The 20,296-nt window shown below is 39.6% G+C and overlaps 1 protein-coding gene across 7 annotated transcripts in view; it reads left to right on the forward strand.

The window, feature by feature from the left end:
• The window catches only part of VGLL4 (vestigial like family member 4), a 163,154-nt gene that overhangs the window by 32,459 nt on the left and 110,399 nt on the right, over positions 1 to 20,296 (forward strand). Inside the window, exon 2 of one of the 7 annotated variants that reach the window (XM_027093776.1) lies at positions 15,420 to 15,568. The exons of 5 other annotated variants lie outside the window; for them this stretch is intronic. In XM_027093776.1, coding sequence (XP_026949577.1) covers positions 15,505 to 15,568 — 64 coding nt within the window. In that variant the 5' untranslated portion in view covers positions 15,420 to 15,504. The remainder of the gene's footprint in view (positions 1 to 15,419; positions 15,569 to 20,296) is intronic. One more of the 7 variants, XM_027093777.1, reaches the window with a different exon arrangement.

Consider the following 20,296-nt stretch of genomic DNA (forward strand, 5'->3'; position numbering starts at 1 on the left):
GCAAGTGATTCAGTTATATACTGAATATGTTTGTTATTATTAGAAAAGTAGCCATCCTTTAAAAGAAACAGCCTTGTAGAGGTTTATGTATTTCAGAAACATTTAGGGAAGTCAAACTAAGACCAGTGAACAAGAAAATTCAAAAAATGTAAAGAGTCTGTAAGCTTCTGGGCTCTGTGATAAAGAACTCACCGAAAGAAATTTGATCTAGATGGTTCTAATATAATTCTTCCTCTGGTGAAAGCAGTGAGGGAATTTACAGGATTTCATTCATTCAAAAAATATTATTGAGGGCCAGGTTTGTGTAGAGAACCATGCTAGATTTGAACAGAACACATTAAAATGTGTAAGACACAACATTTGCTTGAAAGCTAGCAAGAGATAGATGTTAATAAACAATTGTGTTAGTTTTCACTTGCTACTGTGACAATCACTGCAAACTTAGCAGCTCAAAATCCCACCTGTTTATTTTATTGTTCCCTTGATCTTAATTTGGTTTCTCTAAATCTTCCTGAATTAAGCAATTTTTGTTTTGACTGTAGTACTGTAGGTCTGCTTTTCCTTATTATTTTCCATCTCTCTGAGCTTTCAGAAGAATTTCAGAGATAAATCACAAGAAGCTACTTTACCTTTGTGTGAGTAGACCATTAAAAAAATCTTTCTGTATTAAATTTTAAACTCTTTTTCCTCTAAAAATGGGTCAGTCTGGTTACCAAGGAGGTGGCCTTTTAGATAATTCAGTGTGAGGGCAGGCCCTGCTTGCCTTTGTGCACATCACTTTTTTGTGTGTTGTGTAAATATACACTTCATGAGCAAAAGGAAAGCCTTGTTAGTATTTGTATCATAACTGAGCGTATGCTCCATCAGCAGCCTTTTAACCAAACAGAGTAAATTATTCTTGAGACTTGTTGAAAACCCAGCTGCACTAATTGTAGAAGACTAGATGTTATTCACCTATTTTTTAAGAGTAATGAATTAAAATATAAAATAATTGTTAATTGTCCGTGAAGTATATGCATAGATCATATTTAAAGAGTGAGTCAAATTTTGTTTTCTTCCATGGGTTTGGTTATTTTTCGTGGTATTGAACCTGAATTTCAGTTGAGCTGTATGGAAGTCTCATTATTTGATATTCCCATTTCATATGTGTGGTGCAGATAAGTTTATAAATTAATGTCCTAGTATTAATAGCATGAAGGAATAGCATGGTGAAAGGTTATCAGTTAGAAGATAACCAATGAGTAAAGGAATTGTTTACATCTTGGAGGAGAGGGAAGGGTTTAAAAACGTTTAGTTTTACATTTAATTTGAATATTACTGGTTAATTTTGGCTGTCAAACCTCAAAACCATAGTGTCCTAGGTGAGGATTCTCAACCCCCTAAATTTTGCCCGTGGAGATTGGGATGGGATATTTCTATAATAAGAATGAAACTTGGTTTTTCCTTTATTAGATTTGTTTGTAAATATAATGATATTCATGTGCTGTGATGTTTTCACGCGAGACCACTGAGCTACTAACTATTTCACAGCGCAGTGTTGTGAAGCGCCGGCATGTGGTGTTGGCATTTGGCGTATGTTTTCCTACTGAAATAATTGACACACAACAATTTTACGTAACGCTTTGTAATAGACGCCATGCTGCTGGTTGTGTGCCCCCTGGCAGCTCTCAGCCAATGGGAGCCTGCCTCCCGAGGTCATGCCCCTTCCCCGGTGCAGCCTACAGGCAGTGACTGGTGGGTAAGGGGTGTAAAGGTCCAGCCAGCCCTCTTGCCCTGACTCCAAAGGTCGCTGTGGCCCCTGTGACTGCATTGAAGGCCAACTTCTCCCTCTCTAACTTCTTCCCTTCCCCCACGGGGATGATCCTGAGAGAACCCCCCTAGCAAACTTCCTGCACACTCTGTCCTCTCAGTCCGCTTTCTGGGGAACTCACCTTGCAGCAAACCTCTACTTCCCTTTGAGGACTTCTGTGCAAACAGATGCTAATTTAGGACCGTAGGACTTTTCTATATAGATAGGACTTTGATTATATCCTCTTGTTCTTATATCCTCTAATGCAGAGATACCCTAGCAGTGTTCCTGATGTTTGCCTCTCTATCCTCTGCTTGGATGTAAGAGTTTATTACTTCACTGCAATGTCAGTTGTTAAACACTTAGAGGAGTTAGGGCAGTTTTATTATTGAGTGGAAGTCTACATTGCTGTAACTTTCACTCCTTGGACACATTTCTACTCCCAGCTACTTAGAACATTTAATCCTTGGAATTGTTCGTTTCCATCCTTGCAATATTTGAAGAAAATTATCACATTCCCTTTAAGTTTTCTTTCTAATCTGAGATGCCTCGTTTCTAACTTATTTCATATATGATGTGCTTCCTTTCTTTTTTCCCCCGGCTTTATTGAGGTATGATTGACAAAAGTTGTATCGGGACTTCCCTGGCAGTCCAGTGGTTAAGCCTCCACACTTCCAATGCAGGGGGCGTGAGTTTGATCCCTGGTCAGGGAACTAAGATCCCACATGCTGCGCGGCCAGAAAAGTGTTTTTAAAAGTTGTTTATTTACTTGAGGTGTACAGCATCATGGTTTGATATATGTATACATTGTGAAATGATTACCACGATCAAGTTAATGAACACACCCATCACCTCACATTGTTATCAGTTTTTGGTTTTTTTTTTTTTTGGTGGAGTGAACACTCAAGATCTACTGTTAGCAAATTTCTAGTATATAATACAGTATTATTAACTGTAGTCACCATGTTGTGCATTAGATCCTCAGAACTTATTCATCTTTATAACTGAAATTTGTACCCTTTGACCAACATTTCCGTATTCCCTAACCCCCAACCCCTGGCATCTACTTTTCTGTTTTTTGTTTCTGTGTGTTCAGCTTTTTAATTTCTATTATTTACTTATTTATTTTTCTTCTGGTTTTATTGAGATATAATTGACATGTAGCACTGTATAAGTTTAAGGTATACGGCATGAAGATTTGACTCACATACATAATGAAATGATTATCACATAGGTTGCGTAAACATCCATCACCTCATGTAGATAGAAAAGGAAAGAAGAAAAATTTTTTTTCCTTGTGATGAGAACTCTTAGGATTTAGTCTTTTAACAACTTGCGTACATAAGATGCAGCAGTGTTAATTATATTCCTCATGTTGTACATTACATCCCTAGTACTTATTTATCTTATAATTGGAAGTTTGTACCTTTTGACCAGCTTCTTCCAATTCCTCCGACCCTGACCCCACCCCTGCCTCTGGTGATCACAAACGCACTCTCTTTTTCTGTGAGTTTATTTCTTTGTTTTTGAAGTATAATTGACCTATAACACCGTGTTAGTTCCTGGGGCACAACATCGTGGTTTGATATTTCTATATATTACAACATGATCACCACGATAAGTCTAGTTACCATCTGTCACCGTACAAAGATATCACATTTTTATTGACTCTGCTCCCCAGACTGTATACTCATACCTGTTTCTCATTTATTTTGTAATTGAAAGTTTGTACCTCTTTTTTTTTGATTGAGGTATAGTTGATGTATAATATTATATAAGGTTCAGGTGTACAACATTAATGATTCACAATTTTTTAAGGTTATATTCCATTTTTAATTATTATAAAATATTGACTATATTCCCTGCATTGTACAATATATCCTTAAAGCTTATTTATTTTATACATAGTTTGTGCCTCTTAATCTCCCTCACCTATTTCTCTCATTCCCTACCCCGCCCTCGCCGGCAATCACCTGTTTGTTCTCTGTATCTATGACTCTGTTTCTCTTGTTATGTTTGTTCATTGGTTCTGTTTTTCAGATTCCACATGTAAGTGAGATCATATGGTATTTATCTTTCCCTGTCTGGCTTATTTCAGTTAGCATAAGGTCCTCCAGCTTCTTCATGTTGTTGCAAATGACAGGATTTCCTTCTTTCTTGTGACTGAATAATATTCATAAATATATTTATATAAATATATAATATCTCCTTTTCTTACATTAATATGTATTCATATATTCTCACTATATATCTCACAGTAATATCTACAAATATAATGTATATTAATATATAAATGTTACATTTTTCACATTGATATCATATATATTATATATACACACACATATATATCACATTTTCTTTATCCATGTATCTGTTTACCGACACTTAGTTTGTTTCGATATCTTGGCTATTGTGGATAATGCTGCATTGAACATGGCAGTGTAGCTATCTCTTTGAGATACTGATCATTTCCTTTGGGTATATACCCAGCAGCGGAATTGCTGGATCATATGGTAGTTCTATTTTTAATTTTGGGGGGAACTTGCATACTGTTTTCTGTAGTAGCTGCACCAATTTACATTCCTATCAATAGTGCGCAAGTGTTCCCTTTTCTCCACACCCTTGCCAACACTTGTTATCTCACCTTTTTGATAATAGTCATCCTAACAGGTGACATCTCTTTGTGGTTTTGATTTGCATTTCCCTGATGATACAAAGGTGTAGTTGAGCAACTTTTTATATACCTGTTGACCATTCATATGTCTTCTTTGGAAAAATGTCTATTCACCTCCTTTGCCCATTTTTAAATTTCGTTGTTGTTGGTGGTGGTTTTTTGGGTTTTTTTTGGCTGTTGAGTATTGAGTATCATAATACTAAATATTAACCCCTTTATATAAAGGGAATTATATAATATTAACCCCCGATATTAACTCATCATATTAACCCCTTATCAGATACATAGTTTGACTTTTTTTTTCTCTTCCATGGGTTGCCTTTTTATTTTGTTGATTGTTTCCTTTGTTCTGCAGAAGCTTTTTAGTTTGATGTAGACTCAGTTGTTTATTTTTGCTTTTGTTGCATGTCCTTTCCATGTTATATCCAAAAAAATCATTGCCAAGACCACTGTCAAGGAGCTTATCCTTTATGTTTTCTTCTAGGAATTTTATGGTTTCAGGTCTTAATTTAAGTCTTTAATCTATTTGGAGTTGATTTTTGTATATGGTATAAGGGTCCAGTTTCATTCTTTTGAATGTGGATATCTAGTTTTCCCAGCATTGTTATTGAAGAGACTATCCCTTCTGCATTGTGTATCCTTGGCACTCTTGTAATAGATTAGCTGAACTGTATTTGCATGGGTTTATTTCTGGGTTCTCGATTCTGTTCCACTGGTCCTTGTGTCTGTTTTTATGCCAATACTATACTGTCTTTATTATTCTAGTTTTTTTGTTTTTTTTTTAATGCTGTACACGGGCCTCTCACTGTTGTGGCCTCTCCCGTTGCGGAGCACAGGCTCCGGACGCGCAGGCTCAGCGGCCATGGCTCACGGGCCCAGCCGCTCCGCGGCATGTGGGATCTTCCTGGACCGGGGCACGAACCCGCGTCCCCTGTATCGGCAGGCGGACTCTCAACCACTGCGCCAGCAGGGAAGCCCATTATTCTAGTTTTATAATATAGTTTGAAATGAGGAAGTGTGATGCCTCCAACTTTGTTCTTCTTTCTCAAGATTGCTTTGGCTCTTCAGGGTTCCATATACATTTTAGGATTGTTTATTTTATTTCTGTGAAAAATGCCAGTGGAATTTTAGTAGAGATGGCTTTGAACCTACGGATTGCTCTGGATAGTGTGGACATTTTAATAATGTTAATTCTTCCAGTGCATGAATAGGAGACATATTTCCATTTATTTGTGTTGCCAATTTCTTTTATCCATGTCTTACAGTTTTCAGTGTACAGACCTTTTACCTCCTTGGTTAAATTTCTGAACCCCTTATCATTCTTAATTATGTTCCAGCTTGTTTTTATTTTAAAATGTGGTTCAGACCAGGCCTTGTCACGGTATTACATTTTCCATATATACTGTTACCCCATTTGAAAACCGTTGCACAACCTGCTGTCTCTGCTTGAAGTACTCTTCTTCCCCATCTGAGTTGCTGGCTCCTCCTTCACGGTCAGTCTTCACCTTGAATGTCCCCAGGGCCGCAGTCTGACTTTCATGAGCCTGAGGCACGTTTGCTCTTGTAGGCGCCTGCCTTCATCGAAAATGTTTTAAGAAATATATTTTACAACTGCTTTGGTATAAAGATGAATATATTGATATTATACATTTTTTCCTTCTGATTTTGAAAACAATTAAACCATTCTCATGGGCGACCCCTGCTCTGCCACATGTTGCTACAGTACGTAACGTATTTACCTCTGTAACCTCAGTATCTAGAGCAGAGCCAAGCTCATGAATGAATGAAGAAAGATACACTGGGCTCCAAGTCAAGAATTCTCTGACCAGAGTACATGAGAATTGGATATTTTGAAAATGTTTCAACCCGTATTAAGTTTTTATTATCTACCTAATACCTGCTCATTGTGGAAAGTCTGATAAATTCAGAAAAGTAGGAAGAAAAAACTCATAATCCGACCATCCAGAACATCACGTGTCTCTTCTGCTTTGTTTCTTCTCATCAGTTTTCTGTGCCTGCTTTCTTCTTTCATACGATCACTGTTAGATGCTGGACGCACTCTTTAATACCCCTTTCCACTTAATATAATGTAAGCATTTTTTAACGTGAGGAAATGTTCCCACATACTTTAACGGTTGTATAATATGCCATCCAGTGCATGGGCCAAAACAGATGCTCCTTTAGTGTTGGAGTTTAAAGTTATTTCTAATTTTTCCCTTTTATACATAATACTGCAGTGAATGTCATTTATTCAGGCAGCTTCTTCTTGCCTTTCCCCCCTTTTTAGGGCTATTTCTTTATGGTGAGTTCCCAGACATGAATTACTGGGTCCAAGAATGCATGTATGCTGTTATCACTACTTCTATCCTGGCTCTCCTGGGGTCTTTTCTTTTTCTTGTTTTCTTTCTTTTTTTTTAACTTTTCCCTGGCTCCTATCTTTATCACATAGAGCTGAATTTTCAGTTAAATGAATTTTTAATGGGTGGAATTAATACTTTGCTATTTATAGTTTATTGTTTCACACGTTTTAGTTTATTATTTCCAAGTAGGTATATAATTTTGAAGGTAGGATTTTATATTCTCAATTTTTCATTGTGCCCAGCACAGTATAGAATTCACAGTAGGTACTTAGTTTTGGTTGATTGGTTGAGAAAAAGAGAATTTTAGAAGGGGACCTAATGCTGGGGAAAGATGACACAGTTTTATTGCTGTCAGATCAGATTGTCAATTCTAGACATATGAATTTGGAATGTATTCTAGTAATAATAATAACAGTAATAATCGACTCCATGGGAATGGATCATCTCGGAAGGAGAGAAAACCACAGCAGATGAGGACAAGGCAGGGGACAGAGCCCTGGGGAGGGGAGGAGGGCTGCTGCCCTCTACTGAATACCTGCTATAATGGTGTGAGCATTTCCACGTTTACTTCCCACCCATCCATCCATTCATCCAACAAATACTTATTGAAAGCTTATGAAGTGTCCGATGTCGTGCAAAGTAGTGAGATGGAGAGTATTGTCTCCGCCTGGCAAAGGTTGGGAGAGACGGGGTGAGAAACCAGACTTGACAGATTCCACAGTGCGTATCCTTTCCACTGGGCTGTTTCAGTGGAGGTGGAGATGATTAAATTGACTATTTGGAGTTCACCGTGCCAGTTTTATTTAGAATTTTGTTAAGGAGCTTGTACAAGTGCTGCGGATGAGAAAATAAAATTGGCTAAACGGTATCCACCAAGTCTGTGGCGTCTTCCCACTATCCCCCCGCTGCCCTTCTGGGATTAGTCTTAGAATGTTACCGGAACCACGTTTTGGTCTAGTCTGCCCTGCATCAGGCTTGACACCATGTCAGTCTGCCGTCTCTCCCAGACGTCTTGATCTTTTGTGTCGTACTTTAAGCAAAATAAAATTTTAATTTTAAGTTGAATATTATTTTTCTTAGTAGGTGTAAATTTGGTAGTGTTTTGGGATATTTGATTATCATACTGCTGTAGGAAATAGCACATGGTTGTCATAGTAGGGAATACTTAAAAATAAGATGGCATTTCTTAGGAACATCCCTTTGCTGTGATTTTTTTTTTTTTAATGAATACACTTAAAATTTTTTGTCATGAAAAATTTCCAACATAAACAAGTAGGGAGAACATCATAATGGACTCTCTTATTCCCTTCAACCAGATCAGGATGAGATGTTGAGGATCAAAGCTAAGCAAAAGCCGGTTTAAAAGGAAAGGAGAGTTGCCAGCGGGAACAGAATTCCTGCTGAAAGATAATTAGCGCTTAGATTAGAATTAATACTATGTATCTTTGGAGTGAAAAATGCCATGATATTAAGGATTTAGCTGTGGGTCTGAGCCATTTATTTGATGTGAATCTTTAAGGAGCCTCTGTTCTTGAGGACTACCATCTGAGACTAGTGGCTTTCATTGAAGCAAGCCCATAGAATTGTTGAATTAAATTGTCAACAATATGGCTTCAACATTAAGCGAAATTTTAAAAAATGACTGCCTGTGTATTCACATATACTCTACTCGTTATAGCACTAAAAAAATTTGCAGTCTCCTTTTTTTTTTGGATTCTAACAAATCTTATGCATAGTCACTGATGGGAGTACAGATTAGCAGACTGTTCATATTTATTAATTCAGTAGTTCTGCTTTTAGGAATTTATCCTAAGAAAATAATCCGAGGCTTACACAGTGATGCTTATGGTGGTATCACATGATATAGAAAACAACCTAAATATTTAACAGTAAAACTATACATGTGGTATGACACTAATTCTGCCAGAAACGTGTCTCACGTAGGTAAAAACGCGTGTCAATTTTAGCTGTAGTTATCTTTTGATCCAATTTTAGCTGTAGTTATCTTTTGATCCATAATATTGGAGGTGTCTCACGTAGGTAAAAACGCGTGTCAATTTTAGCTGTAGTTATCTTTTGATCCCCTTGTATCTGGAAACTCATTCCTGGGGAAATTTCATTGGTAATTCTTCTTATCTCTGTTTTTTGTTTTTCTTCTTTTCTCCTTCTGGCAGTTTTATTTTTCAGATGTTGGGCTTCCTGGACTGGCCTTCTCATTTTTCCACTCTGTTCTCCCTTTTTTCCTTCTTAACTTTTTATTTTACTTTCTGGAAGACGTTTCTCAACTTTATTTTCCAATTCTTCTATTATTTTTAAAACTTCTGCTATCATGTTTTTAGTTGCTAGAGCTCTTTTGAAAAATCACACCCTCTTTCAGGGCTGCTATATCTCTCGGGCAATTGATAGAGTATTTTGAAAACTTTTCCTTCTTCTTGCATAGTCTTTGTGTCCTTGGGACGCTTTTGGGGTTTGGATTGGCCTCTATCTTCCATTTTAGTGGCTTTCCTAAAAGAAGTATCTGCATGTCCACTCCTGGTTAAGGTCAGAGAAGAAATCACAGAGTTGAATAAAAGGTGGGGAGTGGCGGCTTGTACTCTGAGCCCCACTGTAGAGGGACCTCTGGGGGCCGCCTGTCTGTTAGGAGAACCTGCAGTCTCAATATAGTGGGTCTTTCATCTTGGGCTGGTGATGTCTCAGAGCTTCGCAGAGTTTAGAAGTCTGGCTGCTGGCATTCTGGAAGCCAAGAGGGGGACGTGTAATCAGCCTGCCAAGTGAACTTGGCTAGGTGCTCAGCTAGCACAAAACTGTGTCGTTTTATACCCGACCCCTTGTTCGCTATTCCTTTACTCTGCATTTGTTTTTTGTTTTTTTTTCCTCTAACTGTTGTGGCCTCTCCCGTTGTGGAGCACAGGCTCCTGACGTGCAGGCCCAGCGGCCGTGGCTCACGGACCCAGCCACTCCGCGGCATGTGGGATCTTCCTGGACCGGGGCACGAACCCGTGTCCCCTCGGACTCTCAACCACTGTGCCACCAGGGAAGCCCTACTCTGCATTTTTAAAGACAGCTTTATTGAGATACTTAGATTGATGTACCACACAATCGACCAATTTAAAGTGTACAGTTCGATGGTGTTAGAATGTTCCCAGGGGTAGTATATTTGTAGTTTTGTGTAAATATACTTTTTTCTTTTTTTAAATTGAAACATATTTGACATATAACATTGTGTAAATTTAAAGTATACAACACGTTTGATACATTTATATATTGTGATATGATGGCCATTGTAGTGACGGCACCTCTATCACATCACATAAATACCATTTCTTTTTTCGAGATGGGATTAATTAAGATCTAGACTCTTAGCAATATTGTATTATGATACAGTATTGTCTGTATTCACCATACTGTACATTAGATCTCTAGGACTTACTGTCTACTCATTGCAAGTTTGCATCCCGAAACACCATCTCTCCTATCCCCCCATCCCAACCCCTGGTAACCACTATTTTCCTTTCTGTTTTTATGAGTTTGCCTTTTTTAGATTCCGCAAGTAAGCGAATCCTGCATTTCTTTTTAGAGGACTTATTTCTTCCTGATATTATCTTATGTACTTGTGCACTGTCTCTGTCCCTCACAGGAATGCTAGCTCCTCAAGGGCTGGGACTTTGTTCACCGCCAAGCCTCGGCATGTAGAACAGCACCTGGTCTGTGGAGGCTCTCAACAGTGTATGTTATCACGTGGAGTTCTGCTTGGAAGGCTTGTATGGGCTTCCTTCCCTTTCCAAACCCCTCTGGACTCTCAGCTTTTGTCAGTGATTGCGAGGCTGCTTGTTGAAGTAGAAAAACGTTGAACTAATGATGGAGTTTTGAACTAAATATGTTTCAGAGGCCTGTTTCACTTCTTGCTCTGGCAATAACTGTGTTATTTATTTAATCTTTTTTGTATTCCCTTTTTCTTAGTGGGACTAACACCTGCTCTGCTTCCCATGAGTTGATCTTGTGAAAGTGCTTTAAAAAAGTATACAGTGCTGTTCTAATTCAGGGCATTTAAAAATTAGGAACAAATTTGTTGACAATTTTCAAGCCCTTAACTTTGGAAAGTTGGCCATTGTTACCATTGTCTATTACCATTGTTCATGGTAACAGAATAGCCTTGAAGGCAGTTAGAACAAGTAATGTACAAGCTGAGTTCATGCATACGGCGTTGTCTCTTTGGGGATTAGGACAGGCGATGGAGGGAATATTGTGATAATACAATATTAGGAAGGTGATAATACAGTATGGGTAGAGAATATGATGTTTACCTCTTCAGTGGCCCAGTTTGTGTCGTTAACTTAGTGACAGCTGGCTCAGGAGGCAGCGCGGCGTTGCTCCTGGGAGCCGGCTGCAGTGTTGTTTGTTTTCCACCTGAGGTTAATTCACGTGAACTTGAAAATGTGCACTTTTTTTTTTTTTAAGTGGGATATAGGTGAATGGGATTCCAAGATTCCTTCTTTCCAAACTAATAATTATTATTTGGAATTGAACTCCCTGTCGAGTGACTTACTAATTCATATTGGTCAGTAAGCAGGAACCGGGAGCCTGAAGGCAGGTGTTGGTGCTCAGCTTGGTTTTCTCAGGCCTGTCCCCGCCCAGGGCTTTTCTCTTTGCCTTGGCTGCACCTCAACTCATGGCTTGTTATCTGTCATTGATCCACACAGAGCTCAGCTTTGGTCAATCTGTTTATCACACTTAATCCTCATTCTCCATCCATTCCCCGTCAACAGCCATCGTAGTTTGCTCAGCGTGTGTGTCCATGTGCTGCAACTTTCTTCTCTTCTTTCCCTTTTCTCTTTTGAGTCATTAATTCAACAAATATGTGTTGAGCATCCGTCCTGTGCTTGTCACTCTTTCGGGTACTGGGACACAGCAGCAAACACCCCCAAACCTTGTCCTCATGGAGTTACATGGACTGTCTTCCATCTGGGATGCCTCTTTTAATTACCTCCAGTATAAAGTAAAAGTATGTAATGAAACAATCCATGAATATCCTGGCTAAAGTTTATTGGTCTTTGTTCATATTTTAAAAAGTTAATTGCATGTGATAAATTCTTCTGAAAAATTAAGCTTTAATTCTTTGACTTATAATGATCCTGTGTTGACTTTTATTTATTTATTTTTTTCCTGCTTGGGTCAATGGTACTCAATAAAGAAGGATTTCTCTACTCTGGTAAAATGCTATCAAACAGCATTGTCAAAACCTCCACCCTGATCAGTCAGCAGAATCAACTTTGAGGCAAGAGCCTCCACCAGCCAAAAAAAAATTATGGGGCTTCCCTGGTGGCGCAGTGGTTGAGAGTCCACCTGCCGATGTGGGGGACATGGGTTCGTGCCCCGGTCCGGGAGGATCCCACACGCCGCAGAGCGGCTGGGCCCGTGAGCCATGGCCGCTGAGCCCGTGCGTCCGGAGCCTGTGCTCCACAGCGGGAGAGGCCACAGCAGTGAGAGGCCCGCGTACCGCAAAAAAAAAAAAGAAAAAAATTATGATTTGCTGAACGCTTTGATGATGCTTAGTAATTTTAGCAATAAAGTATTTTTAATTGAGGTATGTACACTGATATTTTAGGCATAATGCTATTGCACACTTAGTACACTGCAATATAGTGTAAATGTAACTTTTATGTGCACTGGGACATCAAAAATACTGTGTGACTCACTTTATCGCAACATTCCCTTTATTATGGCGGTCTGTAACCAAACCTGCATTATCTTCAAGGCATGCCTGCACTGTTCTTTCTGTGCATTATTTATTTGCATTTATCAATACTATTATTTTATGAAGACTCTTCAAGATTGTTGGCATAAGTAAGATTGGTCTACAATTTTGTCATTGTTTGCTGTCGTTCAGTTAGCTTTTTTTCAGCATTTGGAATTGATACTATGTTTGCCACACAAAATGAATAAGAAACTGTTACTTTTTCGAAATCATTCAGGAATAATAAAACAGTTTTCATGTTAAAGAAAGAAAGGAAGAAAGAAAAGGAAGGAAGGAAAGAGAGAGAGAAAGAAAGAAAAGAAAGAAAGAAAAGAAAGAAAGAAAGAAAGAAAAAGAGAAAAGAAAGAAAAGAAAGAAAGAAAGGATTTCCTCCCTCTACTGAATAGTGGAGATTTGCTGTGAAACCTGGCCTGGTAGAATAGATGAGAGAGTACTTGCTGTTATAAATTCAGTTCTAGGAGTAGTGGCCTGAGAATTCACTATGATATTTACCCTTTCTTTTTTTTTTGCGGTACACGGGCCTCTCACTGTTGTGGCCTCTCCCGTTGCGGAGCACAGGCTCTGGACGCGCAGGCTCAGCGGCTGTGGCTCACGAGCCCAGCTGCTCCACGGCATGTGGGATCTTCCCAGACCTGGGCACGAACCCGTGTCCTCTGCATTGGCAGGCGGACTCTCAACCACTGTGCCACCAGGGAAGCCCCTGCCCTTTCTTTTTCCATTAAGATAAAGCACTCTGCATTCTCTTTTTATTCCTTTTATAGAATTTTTTATCGGTAACTTTTTCAGTAAATGTTTATAAATAGCTTTTATTTCTCATAATTGGCTGTCTGTGCAGGTCTGTGGATTATTAGAAAGTGCACAAATGAAGATGCTAGGGGACTTGGTTTCCATAGCAGTGTGGCTTTGAACCTGTTTGCTTCTCTGTGGTCTCACCCGTAAAAGGAAGGGGCTGCAGGAGGCTGTTTGCAAGGGTCTTGCTCTGCCAAGAAATTTAGCACAGCCTCAGCAAGGGAGCGATGATAGAGGTCAGGATGCAGATGACACTTCCTTGCGAAAGTTTGACAGGTGATGTTTGTACAAACTTTGACTTGGAAATCCACAGCTGTGCTGGAAAATTCATGGGGAAATATGAAAAATTTGCCAGGATATTGAATGAGAATGAAGATGTTTTTTAAAATAAGAAAATAACAGGACAGTAAAATTTACAACAAGAAGAAAAAAAACACTAAGTAGAAGCATATGTTTTCTTCTTGAGCTATTTTATCTTTTTTGAAATCCCGTTCTCTCTTTTTTTTTTTTTTTGGCTGTGCTATGTCTTTACTGTTGCATATGGGCTTTCTCTAGTTGTGGCGAGTGGGGGCTACTGTTCGTTGTGGTGCACGGGCTTCTCACCGTGGTGGCTTCTCTGCTGCGGAGCCTGGGCTCTAGGTGTGTGGGCTTCAGTAGTTGTGGCCTGAGGGCTCAGTAGTTGTGACTCAAGGGCTCTAGAGCGCAGGCTCAGTAGTTATGGTGCACGGGCTTAGTTGCTCCGCGGCATGTGGGATCTTCCCGGACCAGGGCTTGAACCCGTGTCCCCAGCATTGGCAGGTGGATTCTTAACCACTGCGCCACCAGGGAAGTCCCTTCTTGAGCTATTTTAATGCTGAGAATACAGTCTTAGAAAATCAAGTTACTGCCTGGATGCCTGAAAGATCTTTGCATCCTAAATTCCTTTGAAGTTGACCTTCTAACTTGAATTCTAGTTTTATAGCATTTTTGCTCAGCAAAGAGGACCTTTCCATGGGATGACAATTTGAAGCAATTACAAACTTTGAGAAAGTACAAAAGTTCTTGTTGGTTTCCTGATTCCGTAACTCTGCTGCATGGTACTGTGTGCCACTGGGAATCTTAAAGAATTTAGAGTAATAGGGAGAGGTTGGTAAAAAGGTTCCAGCTTTCAGCTATAGGATGAATAAGGTCTGAACATCTGATGTGAAGCGTGGTGACTGTAGTTGCTAACTCTGTATTGTATAATTGAAATTTGCTAAGAGAGTAGAACTTAAATTTCCTCATTAAAAAAAAAAGATATGTGAGGTGATGGATGTGTTAATTAGCTGCATGGGGGATCCTTTCACCATGTACATGTATATCAAATCACCACTGTGTACACTTTAAATATCTTACAATTTTATATGTCACTTATACCTCAGTAAAGTTGAAATAGAAATAAATAAATGAAAGAATTTAGAAAACTTTCCAGGAAAGAAATCTTTCTCTGCTTTGCAGGAGATATGCAAATGGCAAAAGGGGTTTCATATACGTGGCAAACAAGAACAGGGATTTGGCAATTTTGCGACACAGTTTAATGCCATGGTAGAGCAGGAAGTGGAAATGGAAAGAAGGATGAAGTTAATAAAAAAAATAATAGGGACTTCCCAGGTGGTCCAGTGGTTAAGACTCCACGTTCCCAATGCAGGGGGCCCAGGTTCAATCCCTGGTCAGGGAACTAGATCACACATGCATGCTGCAACTCAGACCCATCGTAGCCAAATAAATAAATAAATATGTTTAAAAAATTTTTTAAAAGTAGTTGGATTGGTGAGTATCAAGAACTTTGCCAGAATATTAGGCAAATATCCTATTCTTTTTTAAAAAAATGCTAGGCATTTTGAAAACCTATTTTTAAAAGGAGTGTGGCTGGGATGCTGGGCTCTGAGCCAGGGTCTGGCTGCATAGAATTTTCCCAGTTGAAGTTTAAAAAAAAAAAAAAAGTGCATTTTTAGATTATATATTTTCAGAATGCATCTGTTTGGGAAGCTTGTTACTGTGTAGAATATATTCTCTATCTCTTTGCACCTCCAGCGTGGTCCATGGTGTCACCTGGGAGCTTATTAGAAATGCAGCATCATGGCCTTCATAGCAGGGCTACTGATGGAGAGACTGCGTCATGACCACTTCCCTGAGTGAGTCCTGTGTGTGCTCAAATTTGAGCAGCACAGCTTTACACCAGGGTAAAATGTTCTCTTTACTTCCACATTTTCTTTTTGGGGGGAGCAGGAGAGGAGACTCAACGGTATTTTTTTTCCCAGCATGAGGTATAATTGGCCAAAATGTATATATTTAAAGTGTACAGCGTGATGATTTGATATCTGTATACTTTGTGAAATGATGACCACACTTAAGTTAATTAATACATCCATCACCTCAGTTACCACTTAAAATTTTTTTTTTTACATATTCTTATTGACCTGGCAAAATGGTATTGCAATGGTTTTCTTAAAAAAAAAAAGTTTGATATGTTCATGTGAATGTCTCATTACTTCATAGAAACACTATTTGTGCTTGAGGCCAGATTGTAATCTTAAGGACAGGGGCTCTTGCCACGATTATTCTCTCTCCTCCGCGAAGGGCAGGGGCTCATTAATATCCATGACGGTCTGTCCATCAGGGGGCTCCAGGGACAGTAAGTTTTATTTATATTTATTTTTGTCTAAAAAAGTGAGCTTTGCTAATATGAAATATAGATATTGATGACATTACTTATATGTACTTTTTAAATGAATACACATATTTGGGGTATGAATGTTGGACAGTTTTAACGATGGGTCACTTGATGAAATCAGATCCAGGTACTAACCATGTGTCTGCATCCTGAAAGGGACCATGGGATTCAGGTAAATTAACATGTTCTCTGTTAACGGAGTTGAGGATATTTGAAAATGATAGCATTTTAAATGGGAAGGAACCCAGGCTTTCCTTATTTTCATATAAAGAAACTGAGACCCAAACAGTAGAATTACTTTCCTAAGGTTATCATACTGGGGAGAAGGACAGAAGTTTTCCAGCCTATACTTCAGTTTTCTTTCCATTGTTCCTTTGGCTCCTGAGTGTCTCCCAGGGAACCTAGGGGTTACATGCGGGTGCCTCAGATGCCAAGTTGTGGACAGAAGGAGGAAGGGCGATAGGAGGGGTGTCAGGTAGCCTTTCTCTAATCTGAACACTTTTACTTGATCTGTTTTAGAAACAGGCTCTCGCTTTTGCACATAGTTCTTTCCTGAAAACTCGTCTTAACAGACTTACCTGCTGGAAGAGGGATCCTGTTTTCCTATTTGGGTTTAAAGATGCATGCCAGAATTGATATATTCAAAAGAATGTTATTCTAAACATTACTCTAGAGTAAAAAAATATTACAGTGATACTGTCACTGTTTAAGACATTTTTGAGTTGCCTTGGGAAAGAGTTTATAAAATGCACCAAAATAATCGATTTTATTCATATGTGAGCTCTGTTTTGTAACTGCAATTGTATTACCTGTCTTAGCCACCCCTTTCATTCACACCACTTATAAATATGTATAGTTATATTTGATTAAAGAAATTTTTACACCACTTATATTTAAATGATTAGGTGTTTCTTAAAATTCTAATTGTGCCTTCAAAGGACATTTTCCATCAGTTAAATGAATGCCATTCAAAAGGAAAGTCATAGTAAGGATTTCCAAAGCATTTTGAACAAAGAACATTCTGTCTCTCATTTGCTTTTTAGAAAACATTTAATTAAATGCCTGTTTATTCCAAGCCATGTTCTAGGTGCCATGGCTACAAAGATGGATCATCTTTGGTCCTGCCCTTGAGGTGCACACTGCCCCGTGAAGGAGAAAGAGATGTTTAAATACAAATCACAATTTAGGGATGATGCCCTTGCTGTGTTAGAGGATAGTTGGAAGCCCAGAGAAAGGAGGGATTGTTTCAGCCTGATTGGTACTGAGTCAAGGACACGGTGTGGGGTCGGTGGAAGCGACCAAGTGGGGAAGAAATTCTAGGTAGAGGAAACTGCGTGAACCTGGCATGAAGTCGATACAGTGCATGGGTGTGTTTGGAGAAGGCTGGGTAAGGTCGTCTGACTAGAACACACAGGTGATGGGATTGGTGGGAATTGAGTCCTGAGAGCAGTTATCCCCACTGGAAGGTAAGCTGTGTGGGAGCAGGGACCTCGGTTGCATCCTTGCTACCTGCCAACGTGCCTGGTGTGTAGCAGCGCGTCAACATGTGTCTATTGATTTAATGGGAAGATTGTTGCAATTAAATTATGAAGATACTTCACTTTTTGCTGAGGTGTTTGGACTTTATCCTGTGGCCATTGAAGGTTTTTTATGAGGCATATGACACGTTGAAGTGTGGTTTCAAAATGTAACTCCACTAGCGGGATAGATGGGGTAGAATTGTCCTTCTCCAGTGTTTACCTGAAGAGCGGTTCTGGTGCAGCGGGTCTGGGGAGTGCCCATTAATTTGCATTTCTGACAAGTTGCCAGGCGGTGCCGATCGTGCTGGTAGCCTCGCTTTTAGTAGCAAGGGGAGAACGGATGGGATAGTTTCAGTAAGGAAGTTTCCAGGAGCCGTAGTGAGCGCGATACATTTAGAAATAGCGGTTCCTCTAAGACTGTCTTTGGGATTTAGAAGAGGAGAGTGCAGCTGTTTCGATGTTTAAAATTCTGTCTGCCTTCAAAATACTGCTCTTGAGTTTGGTTTGTTTGTCTGTCTGTCTATACGTGGAAGAAATGGATTGTTCCCTGTGACTTAAAGATAGGAAGTTGAGGCTCTCACGAAATGTGTTAGGAAGGTTGTAAGGAACCTTTGTAAGGAACCTTTGCAAATTGCAGAATGAGGAAAACACAACCAAAGTGATAACGATATTTAGAGAGTTTTAAAGGAAGTGACTTTAAGAAAGATTTCGAGTTGGCTTTGATGTTCGGTCACTTTCCATTGTCTTCTATACATTTGTTTGCGATACAGCGAATTAAGTATTTGTGGCCCTTCTATGTGCAAAGTCTGTATACCGGTACTAGACAGAAGTTACAGAAAGTGAATCAGTAGATCCTGAATGATGGTATAGTGTAGCAGGGAATATAAAGCAATCGGATTAATGAAAAACTGTGTGTGTGTACACGTTATATAGATATATAAATAGATCTGTCACTTTTTACTTTTATGTCAGGTCAAAAGTAACATGAACCATAAAAAGAAGACAGATAACATGTTATGTAAATTCAGAGGAAAGAGAAGGAACGATTATCAGGAGATTCACTGATCTCATTTTGCTCCTTGTTAGTCATTGAATGAAGCCCAAGATATGGTGCCTGTCACTCAGAATCCCACTCCCCTGGCTTTAGCCAAAGAGAAAAGTGAAGATTAGACGCTCAGTTTAGGACTTTGTGAATTTGAGAGGCTGCAGGGTACTAAGACGTGTCAAGGATGCAGTGTGAAGTAGGAAACTGTGGCCCAAAGAGAGTCAGGCTAGAGATGTACAATTTGTGTGCCCTCCCCTTTGAAGGGGTTGTTGCGCGAAGTGATTACAACTGCTGAGTGAAAGACTGTGGAGACAGGAAGAAACAGACGAGGATAGATCTTTGGAAGAGATCAGCTTCGGGTGTGTCAAGTGAGGAAGTGGGATGAGGGAAGGACTTGGGAAGGCACGGGTACCGCAGGAGAGCATCGCAGAGGCTGCGAGGGGAGTTTCATCAAGCAGGCGGTTAGCAGTCTTTACTGCACAGAGAGGTTAAGAGGACAGTGAGAATTAAAGAATATGTTGTTAGTGATTTATGAGAATAAATGAATTTCTCATAAATGTACATGAATCTCTACAAACAGTAGAGTGGGAATAAGTAGAAGTATAGTAGCTTAACATTTTGTAAGTGACTAGTATTGCAGTGGATTTCTTTTGTGGGTTTGGTGTTGTGGAGCCGTAGAAACTGTAGGTTTATAGTTCCCTGTTGATGACCCTTTATAGCTGAGAGGTCTCCTTGACTCTGGATTCCAAACCTGTTTTGAGTGTGAGTAGTAGTCATGCCCAAATATATGTTTTTGCAAATCTTACATGGAGGCCAAAAAGCTTAGAGTCACTCTTGACTCTGTTTCTCTCACAAACTGTTTGCCAGCAAATTCTGTTGGACCTGCCGCTAATAAATTCCAAATCTGACCTCATCCCACTGCCACTGTTGCTGCCAGCCTAGTCCACAGACACTCAGATCTTTTTGTTTTTGTTTTTGTTTTGCGGGACGCGGGCCTCTCACTGTTGTGGCCTCTCCCGTTGCGGAGCACAGGCTCCGGACGCGCAGGCTCAGCGGCCATGGCTCACGGGCCCAGCCGCTCCGCGGCATGTGGGATCCTCCCGGACCGGGGCACGAACCCGTGTCCCCTGCATCGGCAGGCAGACTCTCAACCACTGCGCCACCAGGGAAGCCCAGATCTTTTTTTTTTTTTAAATGAGCTATAGTCGATGTACAACATTATGTAAGTTACAGGTGTACAGTATAGTGATTCACACTTTTTAAAGGCTATAGTCCATTTGTAGTTATTATAAACATTGCCTGTATTCCCTGTGTTGTACAGTATATCCTTATAGCATATTTTATAACTAATTGTTTGTACCTCTTATTCCCCTCCCCCTATTTCACCCCTCCCCCTTCCCACTGGTAACCACTAGTTTATTCTCTACATCTGTGAGTCTGCTTCTTTTTGGTTATATTCACTAGATAGTTGTATTTTTTTAGATTACACATATAAGTGATATTATACAGTATTTGTCTTTCTCTTTCTGGCTTATTTCACTTAGCATTATACCCTCCAGGTCCATCCACACTGTTGCAAATGGCAACATTTCATTCTTTTTCATGGCCGAGTAGTATTCCTCTCTCTGTGTGTGTGTGTGTGTGTGTGTGTGTGTGTGTGTGTGTGTGTGTG

This window comes from Aethalodelphis obliquidens, unplaced genomic scaffold (assembly GCF_003676395.1).
Source record: "Aethalodelphis obliquidens isolate GAN/ISIS:26980383/991018 unplaced genomic scaffold, ASM367639v1 scaffold86, whole genome shotgun sequence".
Taxonomy (NCBI): domain Eukaryota; kingdom Metazoa; phylum Chordata; class Mammalia; order Artiodactyla; family Delphinidae; genus Aethalodelphis; species Aethalodelphis obliquidens.